We start from the raw sequence: 20,872 nt of genomic DNA on the forward strand, positions 1-20,872 counted from the left end.
ACTGCAGAACACAAGGACATAAGAGAGCAGCAGCACAGAAGAATGCACTGTATGTAGCAGACACTGACAGCGGCACCCAGGGGCACATAGGCAGATACCTAGACGATGGAACTGAAAACCCCACATAGACACAGCCCACAGAAGAATGTACTTGAACCAGGGCCACTGCAATCATGCGGCAGGGGAGGGCTAACTTTTGCGGCAGGGTTGAGTCAATTATGCGGCAAGAAAGTACTAAGCGGCAAAAGGGTGGTCAACCTTTGCAAAGGGCCCTCCAGTGCGCGGCAATGACTGCAGTTGAATTTTTAATAACTTTTGAAAAGTGTAAGCCAGAAACATTTGTTTTTTGTAAAAGTCTGCAAATTATGCAATAGATATTGGATTTTGTAGCAAATTCAGCAAATATAGAACTATGCGAAAACGCCACTGCCACACTCTTGCATCATTCCAGTGGCCTGTATTAGGCTCTCACCGATAGCAGCAAGCAGGTGGCACTCATTGTGCCCCAGTCTGCTTCTGTCAGTGCGTGCTGCCTGCCTAGCGCAGTGCATTCTTTTGTGCAGTGCTGTCCGTGTGCTCATGCAGAATTCTGATGTGCCACTGCATTTTTGTGGTGCCTTCAATGCATTCCTCTTGTCTCTTCCTGTCACACGGAACGGTCCCAGAAGAAGGCAGGAAAAATGTTGCACGGACAACGGGACAGATATCAGCTGGGAGAAATTAATTTGTCGGCATCCTGCCAAAAGCAGAGGCGGCATCTGCGGAATGTTTGATCAGTCAGGGAGACTGCGTGCACCAAACATTAAGCTGCACAAGGGGACAGTGCATTCTGGATTGTGAATTCTCACCTGGAAATAATAGAATGGAGTTTTTATTCAATTGAAAACTTGGAACTGAGACCAGACCACTGTTCTCATCACCCTGAGCTCAGGGAGGGGAGGAGCATTCATAGCCATCTGTAAATGATAATAATGGTCGTCCAGCTAGTAATTAAAGAAAACAAGGAGGGGAGGGAAGGGGCGAACCACTACTGTGATTGTTGAAGGTCTTTGAGAGATACATGTTTTCGGTTGGCAGTAACAAGCTTAACGTCTGTGTCCAGATCAGTTCCAGGAGGGAAATATCCATGCCAGGTTTTCATGATTATCACGGAGTTCATAAGTGTTATTCATTGAGATCCTGTAGGTGGGGTGCCCAGGACTTTAAATCCAAATCCGGGGACATTTAACAACAAGCCATTTTACATCAGTGGAAGCGATGTCTGCCTGCACAACACAGCTGTACAGAAACAAAGTGTTTTTGTCCCATGAAATCTCAGACAAATGTAGCTAAATCAATTGCCTGGCAAGGCTGGAAAAGCGCTCACAGTGCGGTCACACACAGCTGGAACCGGACAACTTTTTTTTGTTGACTTTCACTTTTTCCCTCCTCCGCCTTGTTCGAAAAGAGGCCCCTACGACCTGGACAGTGGAAACATCGGACTCTGTTTATACATCCACAGATCACATACTGTCTCAATAACCATAGTCTGCAATGTACGTACATCCTTCGTGAAAATCTGACCTTGACTTAAACCCTCCTTTATTTTTTTAACGACCCTCTCCTTCACCTCCTGCATGTTCCCTGAGTACACGGTACACCGCATGCCTTAATCTCTCGCTCTGAAAATAAGTCCCCACATCCGAACAATGGGGCATATTATCAAGGGATTTATCTCCGCTTTTTTGGCTTTAAAAGTCAAGAAAGCGGAGATAAAATGATCTCCCTATTACCTAGCAGTCGCTAACACCAGTTAGCGACAGCTAGTAGGAGATAGCGACCATCTTGGGCCCCGCTTTGCATGTCAGAGATATTTATCACTAATGACATGCAAAATGGGCGTGCCAAGATGTTAGCGACTGGATAACATCGCTATCTCCTATTACCAACTTTTGGAGATATTCGCACTAAGCGCGAATATCTCCAAAAGCTAACACCTGCACTGAGCAGTTCTTAGCCATGTTATCCAATGGTAGGTGGATAACATGGCTAAGAGCATTAGCTCGGTAATGCATGTATATCGCTGACTTTACAGCGATATTCATGCATTTCGGCCGATTTTTATCGCTTAGGAGATAAACCTTGATAATAGCAAGGCTCCTAAGCGATAAAAATCGCCGCAACACAGCGATAAAATTATTGCCGCTTAGCCAACATAGCGATAATTATCGCTAGTTGTTGGTAATATGCCCCAATATCTTTAGTCACTCCATCCACGACTTGCTTCCCACATACCCTCAACTAATTATCATACCGAAATCATTAGTGTTACAACAAAATAACTGGAGTATGAGCAAGGAGCGGCTTCCTTGACAGCACAAGAATAACTATTCACTACTGCACTACCCAGTAATTTCGGCTTCTAGATTAGCATGCTAAAGCGCCTTAACGCCTCGTCAGGGGGCGTCAGTGCTACATATATGCAATTTCACTGTAAATAACCTTTAAGGCATGTCCGGTCTTGTTTATTGTCTCTATAATGTGCTGCACGGCTAACCACTTACACGTTACAACGGCGAGACCTATTGGCTATGCCAATGCGTGTTTGGAAAAAGGGCCAGGATGCTTCCATCCATGCGGTCACGTGCTCTAACTTGTCGTCCATGCCCTCACTCACTCATACATCTGGTAATTGATTCATTGATTCATTCATGCATTAAAACACTCGAATATCTACAATACCACATACATACAAATATCAATAAATGGAGAGTTATAATGATTTATGGGGCATTCCTATTGGCTTTACTGCTGGTTCTTGAGGAGTGTGAGAGTGCTTTCGTTAGTATGTGTCTGCATGTCTGTGAGGGGTGTAAGAGCTCTAGTATAATGTGAAACTGCTATTCTGTGAGGGGCATAAGTGTTGATGTAATTTTGGCACTGGTAGTTTGTGAGGGGTGTGAAAGTGCTTCTGGTAGGGCGTGACTACTTTTCTGTGAGTGCTATTATTCTGTGAGACTCCTATTCTGTGAGGGGCGTGAGTGCTGCTGGTAGTGTGTGACTGTCAGTATGCCAGATGGTGTATGACTCCTAGACTGTGACGGGTGTGAGAGTGTGTGTGTTAATGCATGACTTCTACTCAATCAGAGATGTGAGACCTGTCGGTTGTGTGAGACTGCTTCTCTGGGCTGTGTGAGTATGACTGGCAGTCTGAGCGGTTGTGAGCAGTATCGCTCCAGTGTTACTACTAGTCTGTGAGGGGTGAAATCATACTTTATTGTGTCTGAATGGTACTGTGTGAGGAGTGTAAGTTGCTTCTTTGAGTGTGTGACTGCCTGTCATTTACAGATGTGAGAGGCCTGGCTGTATTTAGGATGCATTTATTTCCCACCATTAGTGCTTTCACAGTTTCCGTCACATTTTTGGTGAGACCCTAATTAAAGACAGAGAATGTACTTTTTTAATCTAAATCTAATTCTTGAAATGACGCTTCAGCAGTCATTTCTTTCCCCCCACTTATGTGAGCCTGATGGTCTTACTCCCTGATGAGGGTGCCAAAAGAATGGGTGGGGCAATAATGACCAAGGCTGCCTATTTATTTACTTTAGAAGGCTTTTGAAAGTGATGGCTGGCAGGCCACACCTACTCATACATTCCTGCATGTACCTCTGCCCCCTACAATATGTGCACAGATGCTTGTGCCGCCTGCATCCCAAAGCATCTGTTACACCAATGAACATCGCCTCTCCCCCAAATCCCTTGATGCTTGCAAACACTCACCAGCTGCTGGACCCTGAGGTTCCACGGTAGTGGGCCCTGGCAGGATGCACCGGAGCGAGGTCGGGTTCCAATGCGGTGGTGATCAATAATTATGTATGGTGCATTGATCTTGGCATAGAGCTTGGCCTTAAATGGCGACCGTGCGACGCAGGTGAGTGTGACCCACTTGTGGGACACCCCCGCGCCGCACGGCCACCAGCTGCTGCGTGTGCCCCTGCCCGCCCTCTGCCTCGCTACTGCCTCGTTTTGCCGGCTGCCGGCTGCCCCCGCAGTAGGGTTTGTTTTTGACAAACATTTGTGCCTGTTTTCTTTCCTTAACTCCGTGCATCTCCTTTATTCTTTCCTTTTTTTTTCCTGTTTTGTCCAACAGTTGTGCTTGTGTAGTATTCTCCGTGTATCTTGGTATCTTTTCCCCTCATACCCCTTGTTTTGTAGCAGATTTGTGCCTGTTTTGTTCATCCCCCTCCTTCGTGTTGTCCGCCGCCCTCCACCCTCCCTTCCCGCCACCGCCGCTTGTCCCCGCCCCTTTCTTCTCTTCTGTATCCCTCCCCGCTCCCGCCTCCCAGCTGCTCCGCCCACCCGCGCACTTGGCCTTAAATGGCGACCGTGCGACGCAGGTGAGTGTGACCCACTTGTGGGACACCCCCGCGCCGCACGGCCACCAGCTGCTGCGTGTGCCCCTGCCCGCCCTCTGCCTCGCTACTGCCTCGTTTTGCCGGCTGCCGGCTGCCCCCGCAGTAGGGTTTGTTTTTGACAAACATTTGTGCCTGTTTTCTTTCCTTAACTCCGTGCATCTCCTTTATTCTTTCCTTTTTTTTTCCTGTTTTGTCCAACAGTTGTGCTTGTGTAGTATTCTCCGTGTATCTTGGTATCTTTTCCCCTCATACCCCTTGTTTTGTAGCAGATTTGTGCCTGTTTTGTTCATCCCCCTCCTTCGTGTTGTCCGCCGCCCTCCACCCTCCCTTCCCGCCACCGCCGCTTGTCCCCGCCCCTTTCTTCTCTTCTGTATCCCTCCCCGCTCCCGCCTCCCAGCTGCTCCGCCCACCCGCGCACTTCGCCTTAAATGGCGACCGTGCGAACGCGCAGCGGTCACGCGCAGCGGGCGCGCCGATTGTGCGCCGAAGGCGCGCCAAAGGTAAGCCCGTCTGCGCCCGTCCGCGACCGGACCGCGACCAGCGCCAGGACCCCTGGACCTCGACGATCCCGACCGACCCGCAGGACGTACTCCGCCACCACCCTCAACGCACTCAACACCGGCCGACGCCCAGAGTGCCACCAAGCCACTCCACGACGCACCCACGGACCTTTCAGCTGCCACGCCTGCAAGTTCGCCTGCATCCGGACCTGCCTCACACCAGCACCCGCCAAATCGAACACCAGCAGCACACACCTCAAGTGCATCCTGCTCAACACCCGTTCCGTCCACAGACACGCCGTAGAACTCTGGAACCTCCTAGACGCCACAGCCCCTGACGTTGCCTTCCTCACGGAGACCTGGATGAACGCCTCTTCAGCTCCCGACATCGCCATCGCCATCCCAGAAGGCTACAAGATCGTCCGCAGGGACCGCAACGCCAACCAGATGGGAGGAGGCATCGCCATCATCCACAGGAACACCATCCGTCTCACGACCAGCACCGACAACACCCTGACCAGCGCCGAACACCTGCATTTCCAGATCCACACCAACCCGAACACCACCCTCAGAGGCACCCTGATCTACCGACCCCCCGGACCACGCACACATTTCAGCGAGGACATCGCCGACTTCGTCAGCCCGCATGCCCTCCCCTCCGCTGACTACATCCTCCTGGGAGACCTCAACTTCCATCTGGAAAACAACAACGACCGCAACTCCAGCACCCTGCTCGACAACCTCGCCAACCTGGGACTCAAGCAACTGGTGTCCACCCCCACCCACCGCGCCGGACACACACTCGACGCAGTCTTCTCCTCCAGCAAAGACGTCAGCTTCAGCCACGCCACTGAGCTTCAATGGACGGACCACAGCTGCGTCCACTTCACCTTCAAGAGAACGACGACCCACCACCACCAGCAACAGACCGCCCGCAGAAGCTGGAACAAGATCACAGCAGACCAGCTCGCCACGTCCCTGAGCCAGCACCCTCCTGCCAGCTCAGCAGACCCCAGCCAAGCCGCCGACAACCTCACGAAGTGGATCAGCATCTGCGCGGACGAGCTCGCCCCTCTGAGGACCCCGCCTAGCAGACCCGGCAGCAAGAAGGCCCCATGGTTCACCGACGAACTCAAGAGCTCCAAGAAGAACTGCCGAGCCCTCGAGAAAGTCTGGAAAAGGGAACCGACACCGGACAACAGGACCTCCTTCAAACTCGCCACCCGGAAACACCACCAGCTGATCCGCGCCGCCAAGAAAACAGCATTCAAGGACCGGCTGGACAACAACGCACACAACTGCAAGGAACTCTTCAACATCGTGAAAGAGCTTTCCAACCCCAGCGCAGGAAACAACGACATCACCCCATCGCAAGACCTCTGCAACTCCCTCGCTTCATACTTCCACAACAAGATCACGGACATACACAACAGCTTCAACAACCAACCAACGCACACCATGACCGAACAACCACCCCCCACCACCACCCTCCACGCCTGGACCCCGATCAGCACCGAAGACACCATCCGCACGATGAACTCCATCCACTCCGGATCACCAACCGACCCCTGCCCTCACCACGTCTTCAACCAGGCCGACGCAGTCATCGCACCCCACCTGCGAGACATCATCAACACATCCTTCGACACCGCCACCTTCCCGGAGAGCTGGAAGCACGCCGAACTCAGCGCTCTACTCAAGAAACCAACAGCGGACCCCACCGACCTCAAGAACTACCGCCCCATCTCGCTCCTCCCGTTTCCAGCCAAAGTCATTGAGAAGAACGTCAACAAGCAGATGGCCGCCTTCCTCGAGACGAACGGATCCCTCGACCCCTCACAGTCCGGCTTCCGAGCCAATCACAGCACCGAGACCGCCCTCATCGCCGCCACCGATGACATCCGAGCCCTGATGGACAATGGAGAAACAGCGGCCCTCATCCTCCTTGACCTCTCCGCGGCCTTCGACACGGTCTGCCACCGCACCCTAGTGCAGCGCCTCGACAACGCCGGAGTCCAGGGGAAGGCACTGGAATGGATCATCTCCTTCCTCGACGGAAGAACACAGAGAGTCCGCCTACCACCGTACAAGTCAGAGGCCACCGAAGTCATCTGCGGCGTCCCCCAAGGATCCTCTCTGAGCCCAACCCTCTTCAACGTCTACATGAGCCCCCTCGCGGCCATCGTACGCAAACACAACCTCAGCATTATCTCCTACGCCGACGACACCCAGCTGATCCTCTCCCTGACCAACAACCCCGCCGCCGCCAGAGCCAACCTGCACGAAGGGATGAAAGAGGTAGCCGAGTGGATGACGACCAGCCGCCTGAAACTAAACTCGGACAAGACGGAGGTCCTCATCCTGGGCTCCTCGCCCTCCGCCTGGGACGACTCCTGGTGGCCCCCCGCCCTGGGCACCGCACCCAAACCGACGGACCACGCACGCAACCTGGGCTTCATCCTGGACTCCTCCCTCTCCATGACCAGGCAAGTCAACAACGTCTCCTCGGCGTGCTTCAACATCCTGCGCATGCTACGGAAGATCTTCTGGTGGATCCCCACCGAGACCAGGAAGACCGTCACCCAGGCCCTCGTCACCAGCCGGCTGGACTACGGCAACGCCCTCTACGCCGGGACCACCGCCAAACTCCAGAAGAGACTCCAGCGGATCCAGAACGCCTCAGCCAGACTCATCCTCGACCTCCCACGAACCAGCCACATCTCCGGACATCTGAGAGACCTTCACTGGCTCCCCGTCAACAAAAGAATCACGTTCCGCCTCCTCACCCACGCACACAAAGCCCTACACAACCAAGGCCCGAGCTACCTCAACAGCCGAATCAACTTCCACGCTCCCAAACGCCACCTCCGATCAGCCAACCTCGCCCTCGCCGCTGTCCCCCGCATCCGAAGAGCGACATCAGGAGGAAGGTCCTTCTCCTACCTGGCCGCCAAGACCTGGAACTCCCTCCCTCCCGACCTGCGCCTGACCCAAGACCACCTCTCCTTCAGGAAGAAGCTGAAGACCTGGCTATTCGAGCAGTAGCGGCACCCCCCCCCCCCCCCCCCCAGCGCCTTGAGACCCTTCGGGTAGGTAGCGCGCTCTATAAGTGTCATTGATTGATTGATTGATTGATTGATTGATCTAACAGAGGCAATTAATGCTTAGGGATAGAAATGGTTAATTGCACCTAGAGGGGATACAGAGGAGCTCCTGGATACATACATAGGTACATTACAAGATAAGCTAGCACGTTTAATCAGGGGACCCTCCTGAGAGGCTTGAGTGGAATGTTAACTGCCACACCTGTCCTGATATTGTAAAGACACATGTGAATTGTTCTTGGCTTGACTCCCATGGGAGATTTTACTTCTTCATTACTCTATATGTTGTAGAAGATGCATCCCATATGGAGAATGTAAATGTTGACTTCTCATGATGTATTTTGGGAAATTAATACAATGTTTAAAAAAACGTGGTTTACTTCCTTCTGGCTCAAGCGTCTTTGGAACAGTCCTGTCGTCTGCAGGTGCGAGTAAACTGATCGCAAACCCTAAATTATCTGATGAGGTTTTCCCCTTAATAAAGGGATTTATCCTAAATACATTCATTGATTATCCTAATAAAGAGTAGCTGCTGAACTAACAAGGGTTTTCAATGTAATTTTGTATTTAGCAGCCATAGACATTATATACATTTCGAAATTTGACTAAGACCAACCAGCTCATATGGCCACATGAACAGTGCACCCGTGGTGGTGCCAGATTGTTAACACTTTTGACAGATTTCAGTTTGGAGTCTCCATAAGAGTTAAACTCCCACAGGATTTCTGGGCTGCCATCCACAGTGATGCCAGAGGTAAGGAATCCACATTCATGCCAGAGGTATGGAATCCACATCCATGCCAGAGGTATGGAATCCACATTCTTGCCAGAGGTATGGTATATCAAGAGTATCTGATAACTGTTGACTGGGCAAATAAACATTGCAGGTGAAACATTGTTTGATTGGATTTTGTTTTTTTTCCAAGAGCGTCCGGTTTGCCATCAGTCCTGTGCCTTCAGGGCCATTAATTAATGCTAGATCTCTACAGCATCAGCTACAGATGATGCTGTACCTGGGCCATAACTTTGAGCTGATGTTTCCACAGTGGTTGAATAAATAGAAGATCTGGAGAAGGCCTGCCTGCGAGAGAAGCAGCTAAGCTCTCCAGAGACGGGAGGAGCTGCCCTGAAAGGGGTACAGACCCAACAATAATTTGCCATGCAAAATGACTTGCGTTACTCATAGTGTGAGCTATTAGCTTTGCAAATAATAATGTTTGTTATTTATATTTATTTTCTAAATATCCCAGCAGTAGCATAAGCAAGGACGCAGTCGCATTTAAGGTATTTTCTTACTGTCCGGCTTCCCACCTTCGATAACCTCCGAGGAGTACAGTATGCCTTATGGACAGTAAAGAGATGATTTTTTCTTAGTGGGGCAGATCTCACATAGCGCCATAAATAAGCCATAGATACATGCCATAGTAGCTCATGCCTTAAATGCAGTGAAGAAAATGCAAATGAAGCACATATATTCTGACCGTGTTCCTCGATCCAGTCCTTCTGGGAGAAAGTGGGTAAGATTATATCAGAGGTCCTAGAGCAAGAACTAGAGGTGAGCTTGGATACTGTCATTTTTGGGGTTTTAACAGGAGTGGCAGATAATGGTAATTTCACTAATATTCAAAAATCCATTATTTTTGTTTTAATATTGCTGGCAAGAAGAGATCTGTGTATTAAATGGATACTCCCATGTTCCCTTACAGCGATGGCATGGATTCTTTCAGTACAAAGGGTGGCAACTCTTGATCGAGCGATTAGGTTAAGCAAGAAGACAAGATTCTGGGAACTCTGGGATAAATGGTTAGAAACATAAAGAAATTAGCTAGATCGCAGCCACGTCTACTGTCATTTAGAACTCAATACCAGACTTTAGTTCTAATGAATTTCTGTTGTTCACTGCTCTCTCCTTTTTATTTCTAAAAACATCTGGTCCTATGATTACTAATATGCATCACAGATTTCGACTTATCTGTGTCAGTGCCACACTTTTCTCTTGTTTCAGCAAGGGTAGTCCTTTTGACCGGGCGGGGGGGCAGGATATTTCCCTTAAGTTACCCGTGATGTTTATAACATCTCCTCCTTACGGAGAGACCGGGTTCCCCTGTCCTAGTACAAATTGACAAATGAGGACAGAAAAAAAAAAGCGAGCGTGCAGTTCCTTATATGGCTAATAGAGGGCCCTTTATGTCTTGCTGCACCCTTTTCTTGCTTTATGGATTTTATTTTTATTACTCATGCTAGTGCTGGTAATTCTTTCTAGCCACCCCCAAAAAAATACATTAGCCTTTACAACGCCAATAGCACAAACTTTCAGTAATGCGAGACTTATTGCATTGCAACTGCTTGTTTTTTTAAATGCAGCCCGTTTTCCTTATAGGAAAATAGGATGCATTTAAAAAAGAAAAATGAAACTTGTCAGTTTCATTTTTTTAAGCATAGGCAGTGGTCTCTGGTACCACTGCCTGCTCTTAAAAAATATTTTCCAACATACTCACAAAGGGGAAGGGGTCCCCAGCCTTTGCAAGTGGTTTACCACCTACTTGAAGTAGGTGGTAAACTGCAAGTATTTTGCGGTGGCAAATGCGGTTGCTATTAGGAAGGGACGCCCCCTCCTAATAGCTAGAGTCGCAAATGCTATTTGGCGAATCAGGGACTATCAAAATATCATTTGTCCATGCTATTACCCTTTTTTTTGGCCTTAAAAGGGAGGTTCTCCAATTTGGAGCTTGCAAAAAAGGGTCGTACATCTGGCCCGAAAAGAATGCTAGGAATAAATATAGGTTAGATGAAACTGCAGTCATATGCTAATTGCATGAAGAGGACGTGTTATTATGATTGCAGAGCTACAAAGGGGATGGTGTAAGAGTTCAAGGCTAGTTTTATAGTTTGCTTAAAATATGGTGTTTGCTGACGAATGTGTCACAGTTGGAAGCCAACAAATTTAGTCTACGACAGCCTAAATGGGAAACATTAATTTGAATAACTTTTTTAAATTATACCTGTTATATTTGGGGGTCTCTAGTTGGCCGAGGTAGGTACCTTTGACCAAATATCGAGCCTTGTGTCTAGTCAGGGAAGGGGGGTACACTCCTAAAATAACCCCTGCTCACCCCCTTGGTAGCTTGGCACGAGCAGGCAGGCTTATTTGGGAGGCAGTGTCTAAGCATTGGTGAACACATACAGTAACCCAGTGACAACACTACAGGTGGACACCATACAAGTTGTAGTATAAAAATAAGTATTTTTATATAGACTTAACACAAGGCCACAAACGACAAAAATCCACAATGCTGTACTTAAACATGGTAGAATTAGCTTAGTTCTCTTTAGATGTAAAACGCAACACTTTGAGTTCAATGTACCTTAGGATGTGTAACGCTATACAACAAAAGTGTTACAGGGAAGGTGATGCGTAGGTTCCTTACACGCAAGAACAGTGATGCGTTGGGTCCCTACTGATGCGTAGGGGATGCGTCGGTTCTTCTCGGCGTGGGGAGGTGATGCGTCTGTTTCTTACTGCGCCTCCGCTCGCAACGTCATGATGCGATGAAGATCCGGTGCAATGAACAAAATGGCGTCTTATCCTTGATGCAACACAATGCATGCATGCCAGACGGTCGTGCGGCGACTCAACGAGTCTTCTGAGCCACGACAGGCCCTGCGACACGCTTTCCGGTGATGCGGCGGCATCTGATGTGATGTTGATCTTTGTCTCCGGCGATGTGAGGCGCATCAGCTACGATGAGTCAACTGCAGCGGTGATACGCTTTCCCAGCGATGCGACGACAGCAGCTACAGCGGCGCCATGCTTCTCCAATGATGCGGCAGCGTCTGGTGCAACGTCGATCATCTTCGCCGTCGATGCGAGGCGCTTTCGCATTGTGAAGTGACAGCGGCAGTTCAGCAACACACTTCTTCTTCGTGAGTCGCGCTTCCAGCTCCTTCCGACACGCAACCCCTCAGAAAGCCCAACACAACTGCAGGCACCGCCAAAAAACTCTTGGGGAGCAGGTGGGTAAGTCTGTTGTCCCTGGGACTTCAGCAGGAGGCAAACTCTATCTCAAGCCCTTGGAGATAATTCTCAAGTTGAATGAAAGTAAAGTCCTTTCTCCTCTTTTTGGCAGTCAGGCAACCTCTGCAGGCCAATCCCTCATGCTTAGGCATAGTCTCTCTGGTTCCTCTCCTCAGAAAAGGATTCTTCTTGTTTCCCAAAAGTGATCTAAAGTTCTGGGATCTGGGTCTCCCTTTTATACTCATTTTCTAATTTCCTCTTTGTTCTCTGAAGGCAGAGAGGCCTTTGCCTAGTCCAACCCTAGCCTGGTCATTCCTGGAGCACTTTGTTGACAAGACTCCTTCTTTCCTTTCAAGTGCAGGCCAGTGACATCAGATGCACCACAGGAGGTGAAACCAGCATTGTGGAGGGACGGCACAGCCCTATTCAGGCCCCAGGTGCAACTCCTCCCACCCATCTGAATGCAGATCTCTCTATTCAGCCCTGTGCTGACTCACCCTGTCTCTTGGAATCCTCCAGCCCCTGTCACTCAAACTCCAGACAAGGAATACACAACCTAGCAGAGGCAGGCTTGGCTAGTTAGACAAGAAAATACCTACTTTCTAAAAGTGGTATTTTCAAACACAGAATGTTAAAACCAACGTCACTAAAAGATGTATTTTATCATTCTGAGTTCAAGCATACTAACCTCGAATTTCTACCTAGTTCCCTGAGTCAGTTAGGATTATAAAATTTAATAATCAAACTGCCCATTCTGGACAATGGGGAACCAGTAGCCTTGCAATAGTGAAAAACGAAAATGGATGTAATTCACTATTTAGGGCATGCCACACACATCAGGGCATGTCCTACCTTTTACCTACAATGCACCCTGCACGCGGGCCTACCATAAGGGCGACTATTATTTGCAGAGAAGAGAAGGTTTAGGGACTGGCAAGTGGGTGCACTTGCCCAGTCAGCATGGAAGTACCAGACTGCACACAGGCTCTGCAATGGCAAACCTGAGACACTCTGTTACAGGTTGCTTCTGTGGGTGGCACAACCAGTGCTGCAAGCCCACCAGCAGCATTTGGTTTACAAGCCCTGGGCACACTCAGTGCATGGTACTAGGGTATGACAGTGAATCAAATAAGCCAATCATAAAGTCACTAATCCATACATCAATTTACAATATAGAGCATATGCACTTTAGCACTGATCAGCAGTGTTAAAGTGCCCAGAGTAAAAAAACAGCCAACAACAGGTCAGAAAAAATATAGGAGGAAGGCACAAAGTTCAGGGATGACCCTGCAAAAAGGGCCAAGTACAACAATACCCTGCAGACAAATTGGCCTATCATTGAGCCTTGTAGATACTGAAATACGTGTATGAATAAACATCTTTTGAGCAATTACGTATGAGAAAAATTACCCGTAATATTTAGTCTGATGAAGTGAAGCTCTGTTGCACGATTTAATCTTTTATCAAGAGGTTTAGTTTTCCGGATTTATAGAAATCTAATTTTGATCAGTGATCACTTCATTGCTATCTCATTTGCACTATACAAACTCTCACAGGTATTCAAATGAATTCCATCCTCTGTGCAACAAATTTTTAATACAAGTATGTTAGAGCCCTTTTGTGGTGTTAAAATATTCTGAGGGTGGCTAGTTTTGCTTGGCTTTCGCAGTTGAGCTCAGTGTGTCAGATCACTTTTAAAGTGAACTGACTTGAAAACGCTTCTTGAGGTTATTCTACAATTCTTTGTGCATTCTATGATTTTACTCTCTAGGCTGGTGCTGCCTCAAGGTACTCCATTAAATGATTCTCTCAGACACTGTGCAACTCTTGGTGTATTCTATGGTCTCCCACTCTAGACTTGTGCTACAACTGCATGAATTGAATCCCTCGATGTTCAATCTTCATGCACTTGTAGACCTATTTTGTACACAGCAAATGGTGGTTGTTTGTTGATAAGCACACTACTTTGTCAAAGGATGGAAATCACAGGGACTCTACTACTAGCTTTAGTCATTTTAGGGGGATAGGCAATATGTAGATGTAGCTTTCAAAGGCATTTGCATTCTTCAAAGTCAAGTTAAAATGTCCGACCAGCTGATTCCAGGCAGAATTGGAGAACAGTTAGCAGAAAATAAAACGGGCAGAGAAAGGGAGCGTGCTAAAAAGACTGGTCTTCAGTAAAGAGCAATAAAGAAGAAGGGAAACCTTCGTGAAGAAGAAAATTGACAGGTATTGGTTGGAAAAAGGGGGAGAAGAGATGGGAGAGTTTGTGGGCCGTGAGAGACTGTCTACGTAAATAATGACAACATGGGAGTAGAATGAGCTAACAATATGGGATTAGAAGACACCCCCTATGCAAACAATTAGGGATGGACTTTGCTACCACTACGGGTGGTGTCACAGGTGTGCCATCACCAGCCAAAGAGACATGCCTGAAAGCGGTATTAAAGAAGACAGGTCTGTCATCTACTTACCCAAGCCTTCTGGCTCTTAGCGATTGATATGTATGCGTCTCGGAAGTAAACATGGACAAGTTGGGCCAACATTGCACCATCTGCTTGGCAGAGCTGGAAGTTGACAACAGCACGGAACCAGGCTTTGGATGTCTTGTCGCAGAGTGAGGTCACCTCATAGGGTCCTTTGTATGGCACCATGCCTGACATGCCGTCAAACGAGTTGAACCCTAGTCCTGGGGTCATAGTGCATGTGCCTTCCTTCCGGACGCAGCCTCTAACGCCTTGCGTCAACGTGCAGAACTCGTTCTCCGCACATGATAGTTCCTCACAAAATAACCCTCTGGCCGCTGAGCACGTGCATATCTGGCTGCAGTCAGGTGAGACAAACAATTCGTCAAGCTGGAACAGAAAAGAGTACAGTGTCAACATATAGCAAGCATGATGGTTGGGAATAATGAAAACTGGTCTGAAAACCCATGCGCAAAGGCAACTGTGACTGGAGCCACATCCAGCAATCAACCGCCAAGCGCACCACACCATGCCCACTGCTAACCAGCCTGCCACGGTTATTTTAAGGTTGTATTAGGTGCAGCTGAATTAAGCAGAAAAGTAAAAAATGCACACTTGTGTAGACGTTCACGTTTGCTAGTACTCCTTGAATGCTGCAGCAGGTCAGGTTCGCCGGAGTGTCCCTGGAATTCTTTGCACGTTTCAAGAAGTTTAAACACTTTAGTTCCTGGAAATTTCCCCCGCATCTTTACTTCCAACATCAAAGCCTACACTTACGGGAGAATCAAGGGTAAAAGGCTAAACTTGCAAAGGTCAAATTTGTCACATAAACAAAGGGCTTGAGAACAGGCGTGACTATCTGTGCTCATTTCCTCTACTCATGGGCCTCCTCGCCCTGGGACAGTGCTTATGAATAGCAATAAGGTGTATGCACGTTTACTCAGTACTGTTTCTTTGAAATTGAATTAAATGGTGTAATCCTCCACATATGGCTGCGTTATTACTTCAGTGCAATTGCTGTGAATACAATGGGGCAGATATACAAGCCTCCTGCGCCACCAGTACATCACAGAAAGTGATCGTGTCTTACTGCTCTATATTTATAAGGAAAGGAAAAGCCACCCTGCATGGCTTTTCCTGTCCTTGTAAATATGGCCCCATTACAAGCAGCATTTGCGTGGAAGGAGTGTTCCATGGGTGTTGCTGTGGGTGTTCCCATGGAACAAGACATATTTCCAGATTCATGAGGAATCGTAAATCTGGAAATGCGTCTGAATGTGGAGGCGTAGGGAGGCGCAACAAGGAGAAATGTTTTCATTTGTCCCCGGTTTTTTCCTCTTCCAATGTGTGCTGCATTCTACAGCATGCATTGAAATAGGAAAATGCCTGTAGCGATTGTTTTTGTGCAGGAATGTGCATCTTCCTGCACAAAAACAATCTCCCCACAATGTAGGCATCCTTGCACCATGGTGCAAGGGTGCCTGCGCCGGCGCATGGCTGCAGTTTGTGTGCCAACGCTGGGGACAGCACAGAGATGAGACATACTGTTGGAAATATGTGCTTTAAAAGTGCAAATCTGCCCCAATACGTTCAGAGGTTTGACAAAAGTGTAACTCACCATCAATGTTAAACATATATATGTACATAGTGACGCTCAAACTAAAGAACGAGGAAAAGGTAAATTAAAACAGTTGGTATATTTTTAGGTCATGCAGTGAGTTATCCCGACCTAGCAGATGTATATGTAGACCATATGCTGACTTGTGGGGAATTATGGTGCAATTGATTGACACTGGTATCCATCTTAGTGGTACCCATACCCAGGGTACTAGCTCACTTTCAAGTGTAATAAGAAGTGTTGGATTTCTACAGCAGGAGTGATATATTTATCGAGGAGTAAATGTAGTGTGTCATGTTTTGTACTTCAGACTATTTTTGTCGAACAGTAGACACAAAATGTGATCAACTGTAACATGTTAGTCGGGCCTAAGGCTATGGAATGCCTTCAGCCCTTCAGAACCGGACCCAGACCCTAGCGCATGTGCTTTATTAATCTAATGAAATCCGAACTATTCAGACTTGTATTGTAAATGAGCCTTCCAAACTATCAGGATTGCAGACCATAAGTTATGGGCTCCACCCTGCACGGTTGGTTTCGTCTTCCCCATACTGCTCTTTCTTTAGATTGCACAGTGATCCTCTTTCCTTCTGCACCTTGATGTAACTGAAAGGTTACATGTAACAATTTGAAATAAATAAAGAAATAAAACCCTCAACACTTCGCTCTTATTCAGCATGATGTCATTTCCTATACTAGAGTCTCATCCTACAATTCACTATATTTACAGCTTTTTCTGCCGCATGCTCCTCGAAGCGAAATAATAGCAGAGTAGTGCTAAGGGTAAAATAACCAAATTACATTGATGAGGATTTTTATAAAAATTATATATATAATTGTGTTCGAGCACTTTCTGAAATTACTAAAAGAAATAAAAAATGAATTTAGTCCTTTGCTAAAATGTACTAAGATGAATTATAGCAGAGTACAACTGGTAATATTTTGGATTACAGGGAGAAATAGAAAGAGAAATTGAATGGGTCTTCTGCCGTAATAGGCCTATGAACAATTCAAATGCATTGCTTTAACAAACTCTTTTCAGATTGTATGAATTACAGATACATTGGAAGTTTAGCAAATTTGAGATTATTCTGGTCATGAAATCTGTACATTGAGCGATGCTTGCAAATATTCAAATTGATGGTGTGAGATCTTGGTTTTAAATTTGTTTTTAATAACAATTAGTATTATATATGTATATATATATATATATATATATATATACATATATAATACTAATTGTTATTTTTTTTCGGGCTATTCTGCCCTTGATATATATATATATATATATATATATATATATATATATATATTACCTACTGGCGGTCGCCAGTAGGTATATATAGTTAGGATTTTTTCTCTATGGGATTTTTGAAAATTCTATGTCTAATAACTTTGGCGTTTGTGGACGGAATTGGCTGAAATTTTCAGGAAAATGGAACATTTTGTTTCTGAGCAGCCCCATAAAATTTGGGGGGGGCCGAGAAAAAAGGGGGGTCCCAAAACGTGTTTTTAACATTGAGTTTTCCATAGGGCGGTTGGCCTCACTTTTAGCCCGAACGGCTGAATGGATTTGCACGAAACTTGGCAAAATTGTAGGGACTGGTAGCCCGATGTGCCTTTGCTAGGTCTCAATATATGTGCTCCAGTGGATTTTGAGAAATTAACGTTCAAAAAAAGATATATATCTGTAACAGCGGACCAGGCAGCGCTCCGGTTCGCGGACTTTACGCGTTACGGAGCTTTGTGAAGCGAAGCTGATTGGTTCTCCGGCGTCTGTAAACATTCCAAACAGTCCGTAGCGGCCGCCATCTTGTCTCTCGGTAGGATCGAGAGACAAGAGGAGGCCAAAGCGAAGGGGCAAATGACCATAAGGGGGCATAGTAGATCCTCCCTGACCCTCTAGGTTTGATGTGGAGGTTTTAAAAGGGCCCCGCGGGGCAAAAAAAATAAAATAATAATAATCGAACGGCTGAATGGATTTGCACGAAACTTGGCAAAATTGTAGGGACTGGTAGCCCGATGTGCCTTTGCTAGGTCTCAATATATGTGCTCCAGTGGATTTTGAGAAATTAACGTTCAAAAAAAGATATATATCTGTAACAGCGCTCCGCTTCGCGTACTTTTCGCGTAACGGAGCTTTGCGAAGCTGATTGGTTCTCCGGCGTCTGTAAACATTCCAAACAGTCCCTAGCGACCGCCATCTTGTCTCTCGGTAGGATCGAGAGACAAGAGGAGGCCAAAGCGAAGGGGCAAATGACCATAAGGGGGCATAGTAGATCCTCCCTGACCCCCCAGGTTTGATGTGGAGGTTTTAAAAGGGCCCCGCGGGGCAAAAAAAAAAATAATAATAATAATCGAACGGCTGAATGGATTTGCACGAAACTTGGCAAAATTGTAGGGACTGGTAGCTCGATGTGCCTTTGCTAGGTCTCAATATATGTGCTTCAGTGGATTTTGAGAAATTAACGTTCAAAAAAAGATATATATCTGTAACAGCGCTCCGCTTCGCGGAGATAAAATTATCTCTGTATTACCTAGCTGTTGCTAACACCAGTTAGCGACCGCTAGTAGGAGATAGCGACCATCTTGGGCCCCACTTTGCATGTCAGTGATATTTATCACTAATGACATGCAAAGTGGGCATGCCAAGATGTTAGCGACTGGAAACAGTCGCTAACATCGCTATCTCCTATTACCAACTTTTGGAGATATTCGCGCTAAGCGCGAATATCTCCAAAAGCTACCACCTGCCCTGAGCAGTTCTTAGCCATGTTATCCAATGGGAGGTGGATAACATGGCTAAGAGCATTAGCTCGGTAATGCATGAATATCGCTGAGTTTTCAGCGATATTAATGCATTGCGGTCGTTTTTTATCGCATTTGCGATAAACCTTGATAATAGCAAGGTTTATCTGCGATAATTTCTGACGATGCTTAGCGGTAAAAAATTCGTTGCTAAGCATCGTTAGGGATAAATATCGCTTAACTTTGGTAATATGCCCCAACGTCTGTTAACGTTCGATTCGAAGGAAATCAGGAAGTGTTGAAAAACATTGTCTGCGCCATCTTGCCTTTTTTCAAATGCCACACTTTTGTCGTGCACGGCAGTCATTTTAGATGCCTTGACCAGACCCACTCTTTGCACGCTGTCGATCCTTTGCATGGCTCCCCACCCTCGCAAGCATCTCCCCCAGGCACTGGTCACCCCCGTTCTCTGTCTTATGCATGGGTAATAAACCTCCCCCCATCTGCGCTGCTCTTCCCTGAGAATCACACCCTGTGCCCGCCCGACACCTCCCTTTCGCCCTATTCACTACCGCACCCTATGACACTCCTTTTCCTCTGTGTCCGATTGTCCAGGCCGGTCCTAGGCTATCAGCTAGCCCTGCAGATGTAGTTTATGGCCCCAGCTGTAAAGAATCACCCCTCTTCAAAGGAGTTATAGTAGATCAAGGCCCACACTCGATGAGATCCGTCACAGCACACGCGTTCCTACTATCTGAAAACCATCCTGTATTGTGATTGGGGAGGGGACCGAGCCTGAAGCGGAAGATTCCAGGGATGACTCTTTGTACATCAAAGTTTTTACAATTATGTGTCACATTAAAAATATATAGCACTCCAACAAAGTAGTAAGATTATAAAACTTTAATAACTTATAAATATATACAACAAAACAAAAACAGTAAAAACATTTAAACATTTTTAGGGAAAAACAACGAAGTAGCGGTCGGCTGTGCGAATAGTCCCAACGCAGCACAACGTCCAGATTTCTGGACGGCACCCAGGTGATGTTGCCTGGGTGCCGCACTGATTTCGGCATCCGGCGTGGGGCGTCGCGGGGGGTGGGTTATCAGTAGCAAACTGTTGTGCAAATAGTTCAAAGGCAGCAGAACGATGGCACCAAGGTGATGTCCAGTAAGTTGCCGCACTGGTTTTGGTATCCTACAATGCTGCTCCGAATAACGGCGTGGGGCGCCCCGGGGGGGGGGAGGCGGCGTGAACGGGCCTCTCCAGGTGGAGTCTCGTCTGTTGTAGTGGGGCGCCCCTTTACCGTTTCAGTTGCCATTCCGTCCGCTTTTGGTCCACTGTGTCAAAAGCCGCAATTCAGCTGAGTTGCGCCCACTCTTGCGGTGCAGCGATAGGCGGCTGTCACAGGACTCTCAAAATGGCGGCAGGCTCTTTCCTTTTTGGGCCTGGTCCACTGAAATGGCCCTGGGACACCTTGGAAATCGGACGCTTGTCTGCTAGGTCTTGGACCCCATTCTCGAAAGCGTCCCCTCCGCCTTGAGGATTCAACAAAAGTTTTGGGGGCCCCCGACTCCTGCAGGCTTCTGGTGTGGAGCGGCTGCCATGATTGCTCGCGGAATGACCACGACGGAGCCACGAGATGGTGGTGCTTTCATGGTGACGCCAGCTTCAGTCTGAAACATCCAGAAACAAGGTGGGGCTTTCATCGTTTGGGAAAAAAAAAAGTTTTCATCCAATGAAAAGTGTTATTTTTAGGTCATATGATCAAGCCTTCCATCATTAGGAAACCAAAAGTAAAATGAACCAATGAAAAGTTTTATAAACAAGTCACATGACCTGTTATGCGGCATAGGGTATAAAATGCGGAGAAAATACGTTGGCACGTGAGGCGGCGTCAGTAGTGACCGATGTGCGAATAGGCCGAAGGCAGCACAACGCGCCAAGATCCGGATGGCACCGAGGTGGTGTCCAGCAAGTTGCAGCACTGGTGTGGCCATCCTACAATGCTGAAAGTTCGCGTGG

At 47.4% G+C, this 20,872-nt stretch overlaps 1 protein-coding gene across 1 annotated transcript in view; it reads right to left on the bottom strand.

Annotated features, from left to right (window-relative positions):
- Positions 1 to 20,872, bottom strand: part of LOC144769643 (IgGFc-binding protein-like) — a 388,460-nt gene that overhangs the window by 62,724 nt on the left and 304,864 nt on the right. The window contains exon 19 of the mRNA XM_078653819.1: positions 14,488 to 14,868. Within this exon, the coding sequence (XP_078509945.1) occupies positions 14,488 to 14,868 (381 nt within the window). The remainder of the gene's footprint in view (positions 1 to 14,487; positions 14,869 to 20,872) is intronic.

The sequence above is a fragment of the Lissotriton helveticus genome, chromosome 7, assembly GCF_964261635.1.
Source record: "Lissotriton helveticus chromosome 7, aLisHel1.1, whole genome shotgun sequence".
Taxonomy (NCBI): domain Eukaryota; kingdom Metazoa; phylum Chordata; class Amphibia; order Caudata; family Salamandridae; genus Lissotriton; species Lissotriton helveticus.